General features: G+C 43.5%; 1 protein-coding gene across 2 annotated transcripts in view; it reads right to left on the reverse strand.

The window, feature by feature from the left end:
* Window positions 1-16,945, reverse strand: part of LOC124602126 (flocculation protein FLO11) — a 616,796-nt gene that overhangs the window by 548,417 nt on the left and 51,434 nt on the right. The window contains exon 1 of one of the 2 annotated variants that reach the window (XM_047136297.1): window positions 11,447-11,614. The exons of the other annotated variant lie outside the window; for it this stretch is intronic. Within the exon in view, the coding sequence (XP_046992253.1) occupies window positions 11,447-11,575 (129 nt within the window). The 5' untranslated portion in view covers window positions 11,576-11,614. Of the gene's footprint in view, window positions 1-11,446; window positions 11,615-16,945 lie in introns of those variants that run through there. 2 annotated transcript variants of the gene reach the window in all.

Consider the following 16,945-nt stretch of genomic DNA (forward strand, 5'->3'; position numbering starts at 1 on the left):
GAAATACTCTCTCCTACTGAACAAGTGCTCATAGCTCTTAAGGTATGCATTTTAGAGCCCATGTTTACCAGACGATTTTTTCTTGTTTTGGTCCATACAATCTCCTCCCAAAATACTGAAAGCAAACAGCCTGCAGTAGAAGAGATGTTTCACAGTATCGAAGATGAATAAGTGCTCATAGCTTTTATGATATGCATTTTAGAGCCCATGTTTAAGAGACTTTTTTCCTTCGGATGCTCGTTCGTGTCATATCCCTGAATACTGACCATTCCTCCTGGACACACGGTATATTTGTCACAAAAGTTGGCTCAACGAGTTTTGTATAGCTTCCCTCACCTTCGGCAATCATTTGTTAATGTGAATAAGTTACACCTCGATTTGGGGGTACATGTAAAACAGTAGATTCCCTGTAACTGGCACGTTAGTTCGAAGGTCAGAAAAGTCACGTCCAATACGACTGTAGCTTGTCAACAACTGCGGTGTTCAAACCAACCTTCAGGTTGAGGGCAGCTTTGCTTCAGACCAGAGTTAACAGAATCTCTCACTCAGAAGGCGGATCATGCTATCCATAGCATACCGGCCACTGCGCATAATTAGGAAAATGTTTTACGAGTTAAAATTGCACGCTCACGTCACAACCAAGAAAAATTTGAACGGTGAAGTCGAGGCGCTGGTGATGTAAGCGAGTGATGGGATTAAATGGCGCGACTTCTTTGTGAGCTGCGGCGCGAGGTCGCCCAGTCACGGCGAGGAACAGCACGGCAGGGCAGGCTGTCCGGCTACCCTCGCCTCGCCTCGCCTTCCAGATGGGCTGATGTCACCGGCTGGCGGACGCTGCTCTGCGCCGGGCTTCCCGCACCTGCGCCGCCGGTTCACGGCCGCCGCCGGCCGCATCTCTCTCGCGCATCACACACCGCGGAGAACCTTCCACACAAGGGGACCCCTACATCCTGGCCTACCCCTCTGGTGCACAATAAAAAGTGGCCTCTAAACCTTGCAAATGCGGCTGGGGGAGGGGGGAAGGTGATGATAAAAATCGTAGAGGGAGTCCAAGAGATGACTACACTAAGCAGATCCAGAAGGACGTACGTTGCAGAAGTTATTCGGAGATGAAGAGGCTCACATAGGGTAGACTAGAATTCAGAGTTGCATCAAACTACTCTTAGGACTGAAGACCCACCACCACAACAGCAGCAATAACAACAACAATCTAATCCAATGACTGCGCGCCTTTAAGGTCAGCAATAAACTATGCGCAGAAATACAAGGTCTACACTCAACGTATCGCGGCACGTCAAACCAATAAATAAATCCGTTATTTCTAATACTACAATGGGCAATGAGGAAATTGTGGTAGACTCTACAAGCCAGGTTTTCATAGCCGGACTGATGACCTCGCTGTTTAGGACTCCCTCAATTAATCAATCAATCAGGATTTCATGGCGGGTATTTACATATACATGATTACTCTGCAATTCACACCTAAGTATTTGGTACAGCGTTCATGAATCCACTTTTAGACTACTACTTAACCATTCCAGTGCTGAATATCACGTGTGAAAAATGAACACCTAAAACTTTCTGTGCGAACCCTGATTTCTCTTATTTTATTACGATGGTCACTTCTCCCTGTTGTTGTTGTCTTCAGTCCTGAGACTGGTTTGATGCAGCTCTCCATGCTACTCTATCCTGTGCAAGCTTCTTCATCTCCCAGTACCTACTGCAACCTACATCCTTCTGAATCTGCTTAGTGTATTCATCTCTTGGTCTCCCTATACGATTTTTACCCTCCATGCTGTCCTCCAATGCTAAATTTGTGATCCCTAGATGCCTCAGAACATGTCCTACCAACCGATCACATCTTCTAGTCAAGTTGTGCCACAAACTCCTCGTCTCCCCAATTCTATTCAATACCTCCTCATTAGTTATGTAATCTACCCATCTAATCTTCAGCATTCTTCTTTAGTACCACATTTCGAAAGCTTCTATTCTCTTCTTGTCCAAACTGTTTATCGTCCATGTTTCACTTCCATACATGGCCGCTGGCCGGAGTGGCCGAGCGGTTCTAGGCGCTACAGTCTGGAACCACGCGACCACTGCGGTCGCAGGTTCGAATCCTGCCTCGAGCATGGATGTGCGTGACGTCCTTAGGTTAGTTAGGTTTAAGTAGTTCTAAGTTCTAGGGGACTGATGACAGAAGTTAATTCCCATAGTGCTCGGAGCCATTTGAATTTGAACCATACATGGCTACACTCCATACAAACACTTTCAGAAACGACTCGCTGATACTTAAATCTATACTCGATGTTAACAGATTCTTCTTCTTCTTCTTCAGAAACGCTTTCCTTGCCATTGCCAGTCTACATTTTATATCCTCTCTACTTCGACCATCATCGGTTATTTTGCTCCCCAAATAGCAAAACTCCTTTACTACTTTGAGTGTCTCATTTCCTAATCTAATTCCCTCAGCATCACCCGACTTAATTCGACTACATTCCATTATCCTCGTTTCAGATTTGTTGATGTTTATCTTATATCCTCCTTTCAAGACTCTGCGCATTCCGTTCAACTGCTCTTCCAAGTCCTTTGCTGTCTGTGACAGAATTACAATGTCATCGGCGAACCTCAAAGTTTTTATTTCTTCTCCATGGATTTTAATACCTACTCCGAATTTTTCTTTTGTTTCCTTTACTGTTTGCTCAATATACAGATTGCATAACATCGGGGTGAGGCTACAACCCAGTCTCACTCCCTTCCCAACCACTGCTTTCCTTTCATGTCCCTCGACTCTTATAACTGCCATCTGGTTTCTGTACTAATTGTAAATGGCCTTTCGCTCCCTGTATTTTACCCCTGCCACCTTTAGAATTTGACTCCCTATGTAGGCAGTTAACAAAATGTTTTGGCATTAAAAGGGCAAACTTGTTGACTGAAATTTCGGAAAAGATCTCGCCGCGACGAAAAGCGCCTTTGTTTTAATGATTGCCATCGCAACTCTTATCATATCTGCGACGCGCTTTCCCCGTTTCGCGATAATACAAAACGAGCTGAACTTCACTGAACTTTTTTCCTCCGTCAATTGTATCTATAAGTAGAAAGGAGACCGTACTGCTCAGCAGTACTCCAGAAGAGGACGGATAAATGTAGTGGAGGCAGTCTCTTTGGTGGATCTGGCGCACCTTCCAAGTGTTCCGCCAACAAAGCGCAATATCAGTTTCCTTAAGTACAGCATTGTCTACGTGATGAATCCCACTTCAGTTGTTCGTCAATGGAATTCCTGGATATTTGGTGGAATCGATAACCTTAAATTTGTGTGATTTATCGAGTGTCCGAAATGCAACGGAATTTTTTAGTACGAATGTGGCGGACCTCACACTTTTTATTGTTTATGGACAATTGCCACTTTTCGGACCATAAATATATCTTTTCTAAATCAATTTGTAGTTGAATCTGACCATCTGATGACTTTACAAGACAAAACGACAACACAAATTGCAAAAAGTCTAAGAGGGCTGTTCAGGTTGTCTCCTAAATCGCTTATATACAGCAGCAGAAGGCCTAAACACATCCTTGGGGAAGCCTAGGTATCACTTCGGTTTCAATAGATGACTTCGTCAGATTTCAGTCCCTCCTCTCTGTTGTTACGGTTGTTTTTACGTTTTTGAATTTCTATGGCATCTGTACTTCTAGCAGTACTTTTCAAACCACATCCTCATTTTGTAGTATTTATTCATAAGATCCTACGTATATAGATCAAATTTCGTACCTGTCTGTATCCGAAACGAAAATTAAACTTCCAGACGGTGAAAATCGCAAAACTAAGAGGTACTAGATTCCACGTGCCTTTTCACTGACATCAACCACACGTGTCAGCGTCGTTGTACAATAAATTCTTTCTATTAGATACATACGCCAAAACCTAAGAACGAAGCTTTTATCATTTGTTTCTATAATCACCCTCATAACAAGAGACGAACAGTATACATCTGCGCACAAAGTCGCACCAAAGTTTCCATATCAAATACGATGCCTTCACCTACACTATGCCAGCCAACGTAATGTGTAGTGAACGGTATTTCGGATACCACTATCATTTCCGTCTCTCTCGTTCCATAGCGGGTGGTGTAGTAGACGAACGACTGTCGAGAACGATTTGCATAAACTCTAATGTATCTGACTCTTCTGTGAAGGTCTGTTCTTTCATTTGCAATTCCAAAACAAACCTGTGACGAAACGCGCCACTCACCTTTGGATCTCTTCTTTTCACTCACTCTCTCTCTCTCTCTCTCTCTCTCTCTCTCTCTCTCTCTCTCTCTCTCCCTCTGTTTCGCGTCTAAATTATATTTACGTAGATTTAATTTCTCTATGCTGTACGGAATTTGTTGATGTCAGCGACTGAAATCAAAATTTATAATTTTTTTGTAGCACGTAAACCGTACCTCCATAAAATCTTTCCAGTGGCTCTCAGTCTTGGACATGCTTTTCCTACAACGGCTTCATGTAGATGTTCCTCTTTACGTAGCTCCGGACCCATATTCCTAGACGATATACAACTGTTACTGATTCCAGAGATTGATCGCGTATCGTCTAATTACATAATAATTGTTGTTTCCGCCTATTTATTAGCGGTACGTTACGTTTATTTATTTGGAGGGTCGACTGCCAGTCTCTGTACCAAGCATCTATCCTATGTAGGCGTTCTTTCAGTTCGCTTCAAATTTCTGTCGTTGCGATTTTCCTGTATAAGCTACAAAAAAATGGTTCAAATGGCTCTGAGCACTACGCGACTCAACTTCTGAGGTCATCAGTCGCCTAGAACTTAGAACTAATTAAACCTAAATAACCTAAGGACATCACACACATCCATGCCCAAGGCAGGATTCGAACCAGCGACCGTAGCGGTCGCTCGGCTCCAGACTGTAGCGCCTAGAACAGCACGGCCACTCCGACTGGCCAGCTACAAAAGCATCATCTACGAACATCATCATGGAACTTCATCTTTAACCACCAGATACGTAATTCTGGGTGTTTCAAAGTCTTTGCATCAAGATGATAGATCACATCATGGGGAGCAGTCTTAAAGACAAAATGTTCGCGACGCTTCCCAGAGACGCTAGTCGTCCTTTAGTATTGGTCATGCCCCTGTTCGGCCGAAGTGTGTATGCAGTCTGCGGCGTATGTATGGTTTATACATTGCCAATAAACCAGTGATATGCTGCGAACGAAATGGTGTAGACTCAGCAAAATTAAAGTTCCTTATTCACTTCCCAGATATATTTCTCCGTTTAGAGACATTCATTCTTAAGGTCTTCTCTTGAAAATCACCATCAATATAACGGAATAGGTAGCAAACAGCGCAACTGACTAGTAGACCATCCCATACCGAAAAAATCTCGTCGTTTCAGGAGCGGCGAATAGTAAAGGACACCTAGCGTCGTCGGGAAGGGCCAGTGAACATTTTGTCGACGGGATCTATCAGCCCTAGACGTTTGATGCAGACATCGAAACACCCTGTATATATGGTAAACAGCGCACAGACTGAGTCAGCAAACGTTTCATTCGTTTGGTTTCCAACTACCAAACCCGAGGTAAAGGCTGAATAGTCTCGTGCGCTATCATCTACGTCCTACGCTATGAGAATAATTGACATCTACTGTATCTGGCATGCTGCTTGAATCTCCATGCGCACCGGTCTGATTGGCTAACTTCAATGTTAAATAACTTCGAAACGGCGCAACGTATCGAATTTTTTTCTTAACATTTATTTCTCGACACAACCTAACTTGCAACACACTTCGAAGCTTTTTAGACTGCTTCTGACCACTCTATCTGACAGTCCCTTAGGGCGTGCGCTAAACTAGGTACGAAATTCCTGTGCCTGATCAAAAGGAAATCACCTCGGAAACTCGTACATAGCCCTTCTACAAACAGTCAATGTAGCATAGTACAAGATGTGACCTGAGCCACGAAGCGGTTTTGAACAGGGCATGTAACCAGAATGACTGTCGTATCAAGAGATGGGATGTGAAGCAGAAGGTAGTCTCATTTCGTGAGACAATCGGGGTCAACCTGAGGATTTCCGTTTCCTTCACATATTTAAAAATATCCAATGGACATCCTCGAAGTCTGTGCTCTATAATCAAAGCAACATGCGGAAGTTGATATCTCTGCTCATGGGTACAGTACTACTTTAACGTACATATTTCACTGACACACATCATTGCCGTGCGGGTAACGACTCTTTTGTATAAGCAGTCCTCCGTCGTACGCCAGTTATACCGTGATCTGGTTATCCGGTGGATGGTATCTAGGTGAGTGAAAGAAAGAAACATGAAACGATGGACTCATTCGTCACACTCCGTTGGAACAGCAACGGGAAAAGCCACCGCAAAACTAAGCAGACCACCGATTACATAAAAGATAACGAACGCCTTTTCTCCCTGTATAGTTTACGGTGCTGACTACATCAGCCAGAGTATCCTGGAGAAGCTACTACCAAACTCGAAAAATGTTCAACTTATTGGTTACTGAGTCGATAAAGAGCGCCTAGGGAACTCTGAGGAATAGTTTCACATACGTCTGCAGACATTCTTACCGTAAAAGCGTGGATCGTTTCGCGACTATACGACTAGAAACACAAAGACAAGAGCTGCCTTTGTTGGTAGTTTTACATTGGCGCGTAGGTTGTAGTATATAATTAACACCATGAATTTAAAATGAAAAAAACCTGCTAACTCACATGGCGAATACTTCAACACTTTCAAACTGGTTCGTCAATTGTTCTATCGGTAACGAAGACCAATCATTAAAGGTCAGAACAAAGACAAAATAATACTCTCACCTCTCACTTTTAGATGCTTCTGCGTTTCTTGTTGTGAAATGCGTAAATACAAAGGAATCGTTGACAGCTAATGATATACCGGGAATGAGATTTGAAAGAAACGGTTATATCTTGTCCGCATCAATGTTCCCTAACGTTCGCTGAAGAAACTGGTGATGACTTCACCACTGAACTACGTCGGGACCGGCGCGCAGTGAACCACAACAGCACAGCTCAACAGCTGCTTTGTACAAGAGCACAAAATAATCCTGAAATCATCGAACAAGCTTCCACCGCCTTATTAAAAGCAACTTAAGTTAACAGTAGAGATAACTGAGTCAGAGGCTACACGAAAACTAGGGAACTGTATGATCGAGGTCCCAAAACAACAATAAAAACAGCAATAAACAATGACGAACTGACATTTTTTTAAGCTTTACTGTGTTCAACTTGCTGCAGAAGAATAATGTATTTCATCAGTTTTGACGGTACTTGACGATTCCCAACGTCGTGCACATGCAATTCAAGGTCCGTTGTCATTCAAATATAGATCCAATAAAGACACTTTTTATGAAGGATGAATAGGTAATATTTTCCTTTTTCGTCCGAACGTCGCAGGAGTGGCATGCAGGGTAGTATTGACTTCACTAAAATTCCACACACACATTTTTATTTTTAGCTGTTCTGCGAAACGAATGAGGTGGCGCATTCGGAAGGACAGCGGCTCGATATCGCGCCCTGTCACCCGCTTGCGTTTTTTACTGGTTTTCCAAAATTACTTTAAGCATATACCGTGTTGTTCCTTTGAAACGAACACATCCAATTTCCTTCCCCAATCCGAAACCGTATTCATCTAATGACCTCGATGTCGATGGGACGTAACCCTAATCTCCAATATTCCTATAGTTATTCTATGGATCTTTTTCCAATTACACGTCGCCATGGATACAGCTTATGTTGCTGAGCAAAGATATTACTACCTGTATTTCTTTATTACCATTTTGTTGCAAAATCCGAAAAACGAGGCCATTTGTGCAAATGTATAGGACAAAACTGCGTACGAAAAACGTGTTGATGACTGACTGGAACTTTTTCGAGACAGAAAGGAAACTGGTTGACTTCTCACAGTCTGTGTTCACAGGATTTTAAATTCTAACGTGTGCTGAAGAAAAATCTTTTGCAGTAATATTGATAACGGCTCTAAGGCCAAAGTTGCAACTGCGAAATAAACAATTTCTACAGTCAACGGCTAGCACGATGCCGTTGAAACTGTTGATTGGACAACTTCCTGTCTGGTGTCAACATACATGACGGCAGACGACATCGAACAAGTCCTGCAGATACTGTCATAAATTCAGCGAATGTCATTGATACTTGTATTAGAGGAAATGGTGAGTAGCATGGAGAGACAGCACCTTACAAACTGATTGACGAAAAGGGGATAACAATGTTGAAAACCGCAACATTTGTGACGAAGGCAGAATTTTTCTGCAAATCATCATCCCAGGTAATGACTGGTGCTACCATTAAGTGCTACAGCTGAGACTCATTTGCAGAGTAGGAGAGTAGATGCCAGTCCACAAGCAGTGTGTGAGATATAATTAGTGTCGTATGTAAAGCCCCTGATATTCGCAGTTACAATTCGGCTGGAAACGTACTCATAATGGAAGAAAACTAACCAAACTAATCAGAAGTGGCGCAAGACGAAGATCCTATTCGCTCAAACCTGACAAAATTCACAAAAGAAGTGTTTGATGAGACAATTCCTTTAAAAAACTTCTACCAACTAAAAAAACTAAAAGCATAATAATTAACGTCGGATATTCAATGATTATATTCAAAGAATACAAACACGATATCGTCGTATCAAAGTAGCCCAAAGATACAAAAATTAAGCTTGAAAGCGTCATGCTGATTACGTCACAGAGAGAAAAGAAACGCAAGATTTAACAACATTCACATACAAACGTTCTGAGGTAGAGTAAATGATGCAGTTTAAGTCAGTTGGCTTTGTGCGAATCCCCTGTAAGTTCCTCTACACTGACAGAGAGGTTATTTTCGGCATGGTTGTATTTATTAAACTATAAGGCAAATACAATCACATTTCGACAGTGTAGCGGAAAGGGCAAGACTACCATCTTCCATGAGATGACTCACGGACTAATCTTCCCGGTAAAGGCTTCGCGTTGAGAGTGGAAAGGTTAATGGGTGGCAGAATCCTTTGATAAGTGATTACGTAATGTTAACAACCATAACGGAACGCAGAAGTCAAGTAGCCAATTGAACTGCTCCAGCAACTCAACGGCCGCAAGTGACTTGATGACGAAGGAACACATGAAGGCACTAAGGACAGTACTAAATGTCACTCTGCAGCTACGCGCAGTTTCTGTCCGTTGTATTTTTTTTCCTTTTTTTTGTTTTTAGCCCTCTAATTAATCCAAACCATAAACTGGACCTATCACGTTTCAACGACTCGTCGAAAGCTAGACCAATTCACTTTTAATTTTGAGAAAGGTCAGTTACACAAAGAAAACTAACCTATCAGTGACTTTCAGTGTAACCCTAACATCCTTCTGAGTGCTTTTCTTTTGCCCGATTTAAAATAGATGCCAACAGCAATTTTTTTAGCCAATTATCTTGACACAAAAATATATTGGAAGACTCAAGTACTCTCACAAAGGTTCACAACTATTGCATGAGACATCCATCTACTACATGCTGCATGTCGCGTCTCCACGTCCACGAGTTTAACCGAAGGAAGTGACGATAGGCAACAATGTTATCTCCTTGCAGGATGCAAACAGAACAGCCGGAATTCTCACGCAACTGGCGGCACGGAATCTTTAAAAGTGCTTGTCGGAACGTGATACCTTTTGTTGAGAAATCCATATGTCAAAGTAGTGGCAATAATAGTTTCAGTCATTGACGATCCTAACATAAGTTGAATAATACACCCAGACGTCTCTTCGTAAAACACTGAGACATGAAGACCGCAATTTTCAGTATTCTAACGCATGTCATCACTTGACTAAAGCCTCATATGAAGGAGGGTGGGGGCTGTGATACGAAAGACAAAGAACAACTTTCAAGAACTTTACCAAACAGGGCACTATGTAGCTGTCATAAACCAACGGTATTGGGGAACTGTTGCTACGGTAATTATACGTTACGTCGTGTTGTGATGTTTCTGATTTCAAAAGTCCACTAATAACATTATTGCTCGATATACACTGCTAACAAATGGCCCAGTACTAAACTCATACTATAAAGTACATCCAATTTATCATGTAATACGGCTGTCATTAACGCAAACGTGTCAGAGATAGCCTTTGTTCATAAAGCAGCAATATGTTGTAGATGGCTAATGTTTATGTCTGAATCTAACATCATCGTTCGCAGCACACAACGCTGAACCTAACAGGCCCAAAATTAGCCAGTTTAAAAATCGTACGTACGAACCTCGGACACACAATGCCATTAATATGGACACACGATGCTCAGAAACACACACGTAGGAGAACAATAGGCTCGCAATGCAATACTTGCTCATAAAAGATATTTACAAGTTCTGAAGGAGGATTTATTTACGATTTCTCCATCTTCTTTTCGACTGTGTTTGTCTAAACGCTGGAAGTCTTGCTCTTTAGAAGCACAATTATCGAAGGAATCTCAATATCAAAGAGATACCCGGAGACTGGTAGTACGCGACACACAGCCATATGTATTACTATTCTGTGTCTACATCGCCTTACACCACTACCAGGTTCGAAAACAAAACAGAAAAGTACTGAAATCATTACGCGTTAGTTTTCATATATTAACGCCGGGGTTATTTTTCGACACAAATATTTACATAATTCTCTACAAACGCAGAGCAAATTATGCATTTTCGACATATCACCTCACACCTAAAAGGCATATACGTTGGCAAGAGTGTAGGGAATGTACACACGACCACAGGAACCAAACTCCGTCGTCGTTCTCCAATACCTGCCGCTTTAAAGGCTTATAACAGAAGCCGCCGCTCAGAGGGTAAGTCACTATGCTGCACGTTATGATATATCTTTATATAGACATTGGAGAGAAAGAGATAACATTATTCGGTCTCAAAGTGAGGCGACGAGACATAGTAATATGCTACGATTAGTATTAGGGTAAACGCACTGGAGTAATTTTTGTTGTAGTCCACTGTGACATATTGTTACCTAAAAAAACACTCGTTTCACTTCATATTTTATTTTGAATATCGAAAACATTTACTGAACAACATAAAATCTTCAGCTAACGTTACAGTATTTTACAATTGCCTACAGTGTATTTAACTAAAACAGAAATTTAAAAATGCTTCTTCCATCGTTCGAAAAAACTATCCGAGGAAGAATTACGGGCGCAATACCAGAATACCAGTGCCATCTGCATCAGTGCGTTCCTGTGGCAGTGGTCTTCCCATCAACACTGTTAGCCAACTGAAAAACTGAAGATAGGGGTAGGATTTATGCTAGGCGGAAGGTAAAGAACAGCAAACTTTATTTTTCGGAAGCACTCGACACAGAAGATCCGTTTGAAAGGCCAGACGAGCACGCGCACGCACGCACACACACATCATCCACACACATATCGACTGACCAGTGAAGAGCTGCTATCGGCTGCGGCGGCAGATAAGGGCCTCTGCGGCCGGCGGCGGCGGTGAGGAGGTCGTGGGGCGGCGCAGAGCCCACCCGCAGCCCACGGCGGGGGCGGCAGAACGTACAGCATCGCTTAGCTACGTCACACGCGCATCCTTGCGGACGGACAGGTCGCCGCCGACTGCGGAAACGGTCGCCCGTCGCTCGCCACCAGCCTCAGGCTCCGGGCCCCGGATCGGGGCGCCGCCAAGCGGCCGGGCGCCGAACACGTCGCGGCTCCCTCCCTTCCTCGTGAGCACTCGCTCGCGGCCTACAACGCTTTCCCGGTTTTCTCGTACTGTGTAGTGCAACTACCACTGTCCATGTTATTGACAAATGTGACACTGATACAAAGTTTCATGTGCAGATAAATACATCAACTGCAATTATCAAAGAAGTTATTAATGATGAAAAAAAGTAAGAGTTCAGGTATTCGTAAAAGTCTATTCGGTACGCCTTCTTTCCAATGCGAAGTACGAGGGCGTTCAATAACTAATGCAGTGTTATTGGTAGAGCACTTGCCCCCGAAAGGCAAAGGTCCCGAGTTCGAGTCTCGGTCCGGCACACAGTTTTAATCTGCCAGGAAGTTTCATAATGCAATATTTTTTTTTTCTGAAAGCAGGCTGGTTTTACACAGGATTCCAATACAACAAATTATTCCCCACTCTGTTGGCCACCAGATCTTATTTTTCAACATGATCTCCGTTCAATGCGATAAACTTACGCCAACTTACTGGCAGGGCATGTGTCCCCGCAGGGCACCATTTTACTGGTCGACGTCGGAGCCAACGTCTTGCTCCATCTATAACCTTCCCGTCATCCACATATTGCTTCCCGCGGGGTACATCCTTCACTGGGCCAAACAGAAATCGGAAGGTGTCAGATCCGGGCTGTACGCTGCATGAGGAAGATTTGTGAGCTCCTCTCTCGTTCACAGATTTGTGTAAGGTCTTGTGTTGTCATGGAGAAGTTTGTTTGCATTTTTGTGGCGACGAACATGCCGAAGTCGTTTCTTCAATTTCCTGGGGGTAGCACAATACAGTTTAGAGCTGACCGTTATACCAAGAGGCAGGAAGTCAAACAAAATAACCCTTTCAGAGCCCCAGAAAACAGTCGCAATGACTTTAGCAGCTGAAGGTGCGACTTTGAACTTTTTCTTCGGAGGAGAGGTTCAAAAATGTGTGTGAAATCTTATGGGACTTTACTGCTAAGGTCATCAGTCCCTAAGCTTACACACTACTTAACCTAAATTATCCTAAGGACAAACATACACACCCATGCCCGAGGGAGGACTCGAACCTCCGCCGGGATTCGGAGGAGAGATAGTGTGGCGCCAGCCCATGGATTGCCGGTTTGTTCTCGGTTCGAAGTAATGAACCCATGTTTCATCGCTGTGGCGACGTTCGACAAAAAATTTTCACGATCAGCCTCGTAAGGCGCAAACAATTCTGCACACAAATGGTCTTTCGTTGCTCTTTATGGTCTTCCTAAGGCGGCGAGGAACCCAACGGATGCACACATCTGAGTTTCCCAAATGGTGGACAAGTGTGCCAACATTACCAAGAAAGCCGTCCAGTTGTTCAGCGAGGAGAACAGTCCTATGAAATTTGTGCGCTCCTCTCGGGTGCGCGGAGTTGTGAGGTCTTGCGTTGTCATGGAGAAGGAGAAGTTCGTTTGCATTTTTGTGGCGACGAATGGATGTGTCTCCACATTCCAACATTGCAGGAGAGAGAGCTGTGTGCGACCGGCCAGCACGCAGGAGATCAGACACGTTTGCGCGACCTTGTTGATACAATGACAGACGGCTCGTTCAACGACTCACGTGTTTTTGTTCGCTGCCAAGTCTCCGTAGATATTCTGCAAGCGCCTACGAATATCTGCGACGCTCTGGTTTTCCACCAAAATAAACTGAATGACTACTCTCTGCTTGGAAGGCACCTACGTTACGGACGCCATTTTCAAGGCTACGTATAGCGCCGCTACAAATCGGAACTTCATGAAACTACAGGGGCTAAGGCGTGAATATTTCACGATGTCGCACAACAAATTCCACACTTTTTCAACAGAAATTGTCCGAGAAAAAAACGTATTGCCTTACTTACTGAACGTCTCTCTTATTAAAAGGACAAGCCGACTGTGTACGCTTCGTCTTACAGGCCCTTCGACCTTCTATAGTGTTTTTGACATTGGAACGGACGATGAAAACACAAATTAGAATGGTGGACAGAGAAGCGTAGAATATTACCTCTTGGACAAACAGGCTTTATGAGAGGTAAAGGCACATATGACACGGTGGTATACGGTTATCACAAAAACGTATTATGATAGAGTCCTTATGGTCCTGTTAATAAATAAATCGCAAAATTATGACATCCCGTAGCTATTCATCCACAAGCTACACGCCTCCTGAGCGACGGAAGCCTAATCACTATACAGAACAATGAAACAGGTCCAAGCAAACCAAGTAAAGCGCAATTGCTATTCAATCCACTTGCATCAGACCCACGTTTAATTAGTCACCCAAGTATGCAAGTACTGCAGTATGCGGATGACTTATGTATTTATACTCGCGGCGACAGTTTTACTGAGTGTCCGCAGCAGATGACAAACGCTACAGTAGTATTTAATAAACGGTTAGAGGAAAACTGTCTCATAATAAAGATGATGATGTTTGGTTTGTGGGGCGCTCAACTGCGCGGTCATCAGCGTCCGTACAAAGTCCCAATTTTTACACAGTCCATGTTTTCCCACAATCCAATCGGGCCACTGTCACGAATGATGCTGATGATGAAATGATGAGGGGAACACAAACACTCAGTCCCCGGGCGGAGAAAGTCAGTAACTCGTTGGTCTACCGCTGGCCCTCATGCAAGCAGTTATTCGGCTTAGGCATTTATTGACAGACTTGCTTCATATCCTCCTGAGGGACACCGTGCCAAATTCTATTCAACTGGCGCATTAAATCTCCAAAATCCCGCATGGTTGGATGACACTTCCGACAATGCTGCAAGCGTTGTCAACTGGGGAGAGATCCGGAAACTTTGCTGGCCAAGGCACAATTTGGCAAGTACGAAAACAAGCAACAGAAACTCTCGCCGTGTGCGAGCGGGTATCATCTTGCTGAAAGGTAAGCTCAAGATGGCTTGCATGAAGGGCAAACAAAACGGGATGCAGAATATCGTCGACGTGCCGCTGTGCAGTAAGGCTGCCGCGGGTGACAGCCATAGAGGTCTTCGATAGTCGTCAGGGTACACATTTCAGCAATAAAATGCTCGCCCGCACACGGCGAGAGTTTCTACTGCTTGTCTTCATGCTTGCGAAACTCTATATCGGCCAGCAAGGTCACCGGTTCTCTCCCCAATTGAGAACATTTGGAGCGTTTTGAGCGAGGCCCTCCAACCATTTCGGGATTTTGACGATCTACGCGTCAATTGCACAGAATTTGGCACCATTTCCCTCAGGAGTCCATCCAACAATCAATGCTAAGCCGAATAACTGCTTACTATTGGCCAGAGGTGGAACAACACATTGTCTTGCTCAATTTGTGAAGCTTTCTCTTTGTTTATCTGTACATGATCGTCACATCTCCCGATTACAATTTACTCTGTACATTCCTAAACACACTCCATTTATTGTCTGGAACACACTGTTCCGGAATTAAAAATAGTTGCCATCTCTTGGATGTGACCAACGTTTCCGTGAGGTATCACTTGGAAATCCACTTCCATCAGCGACACTCTGTGGTCCACTACTATTGGGTTATACATAAGTCCGTAGCGTTTTTGTTTTTCCATTTTGGTATTCCGATTGTTATGGGTTTATTTATCGACTGTCATTTTTTATTTGTAGCTCACTGTTGCTATTTGAGTTGTCATTTGGTGATAGTGAGTGGAGCTGTGAATGTCAGAAAATGGAATGCCAAGTGAAAAGTTCGGAACATTTCCGACATATTCTTCTGCTTGAGTTCAACAGAGGGGTGACAGCAGCCGAGAAAGCCAGAAATATTTGCGCCATACTTGAGGATAATGCCATTGGACAGACCACAGAAAGAAAATGGTTTTTGATTTTCTCGTTTTAAGGGGGAAGGTTTGACATTAGTTACTACCTCCTCCTCCGCCTCAGGACCTCCGGGGCTTAATGAAGATCGTTTAAACTTATTAATCCACAATCATCCAAGTGATCATTCCACAATCGTGCGACATTTACATACAATGTGGAAGGTTCAAGGTCGGGTGTATGGGTACAACATGTTCTAAACCAAAATCACACAAATCAGCGGCTGGCCGGGACCGTATGCTCTAAGCCAAAATCACAAAAATCACCGGGTAGTCATATGTGCATCTCTACTAGTTCGTCATCAATTGGTTCGAGAAGAACACCGACCATTCCTATCCAGTATCGTTTCTGGTGACGAAAAATGGTGTCTTTATGCCAACGTAAGGAAAATAAAGGAATACTTGAGCCAAAACAAAGCAGCGACTCCCCCTACAAAGACCTGCGCGCATCCACAGAAGGTAATGTTATGCATCTTATGGAACACCGGCGGTGTGGTGTACTAGGAATTGCTTCCCCGAGATGTAACCATCACTGCTGACATTTGTTATCAACAACAGAGGCGTCTTATAAACGTAATTCAAGAACAACGGCCAGGAAGACAACGTAAGTGATGCTACTCCATGATTACACACGCCCGCATTCTGCTACGCTGACAAAAAACACTGGAGTTGGGTTGGGAAGTCATTCCGCACCCGCCTTACTCATCTGATCTTGTGCCTCAGATTTTCACCTTTTCCGCTCTCTATCGAACAATCTTCAGGGAACTTACTTTCCGGATGAAAATGCGCTCAGAACATGGCTCGACGAGTTCTTCGCCTCATGTCACGTGATTTCTACAGTCACGGAATCAGAAAGTTACATCAGCGTTAGAAGACTGTTGTAAATAGTGAAGGAAAATCTATTATTGATAATTAAAGTCACTGTTAAGTGCATCTGTTGTGTTTATTAAACTTGGGGAAAATGTTAGGAAGTTATGCACCAGATGATGATGATGATCATCATCATCATCATCATCATCATCATCATCATCATGTTGGTTTGTGGTGCGCTCAACATCGTGGTCACCAGCGCCTATACAAGTTCCTAATCTTTCCAGTTCCAATCTCGCCACTTCCCGAATGAAGATGAGTAAACACAAATACCCAGTCCCCAGGCGGAGAAAATCCGGGAATCGAACCCGCGTCCCCGTAGCAACGCCAGCCACTAGACCACAGCTGAGGACAGTTATGTCCCAAACCAATATATCGCCTGGCATTTGGCCTAAAAGTGACCGATTACACTTGGGTTATTATTCAAGCAACTCTTTCTACGTACATAATGAAAAGTATTTAAAAAAGTAGTATACTTTGAGAGTTAATACAAGTGTCGTTTAAGCAGCGTTAGCTTAAGAGAAAACCTTGACACC

This window comes from Schistocerca americana, chromosome 1 (genome assembly GCF_021461395.2).
Source record: "Schistocerca americana isolate TAMUIC-IGC-003095 chromosome 1, iqSchAmer2.1, whole genome shotgun sequence".
Lineage (NCBI taxonomy): Eukaryota > Metazoa > Arthropoda > Insecta > Orthoptera > Acrididae > Schistocerca > Schistocerca americana.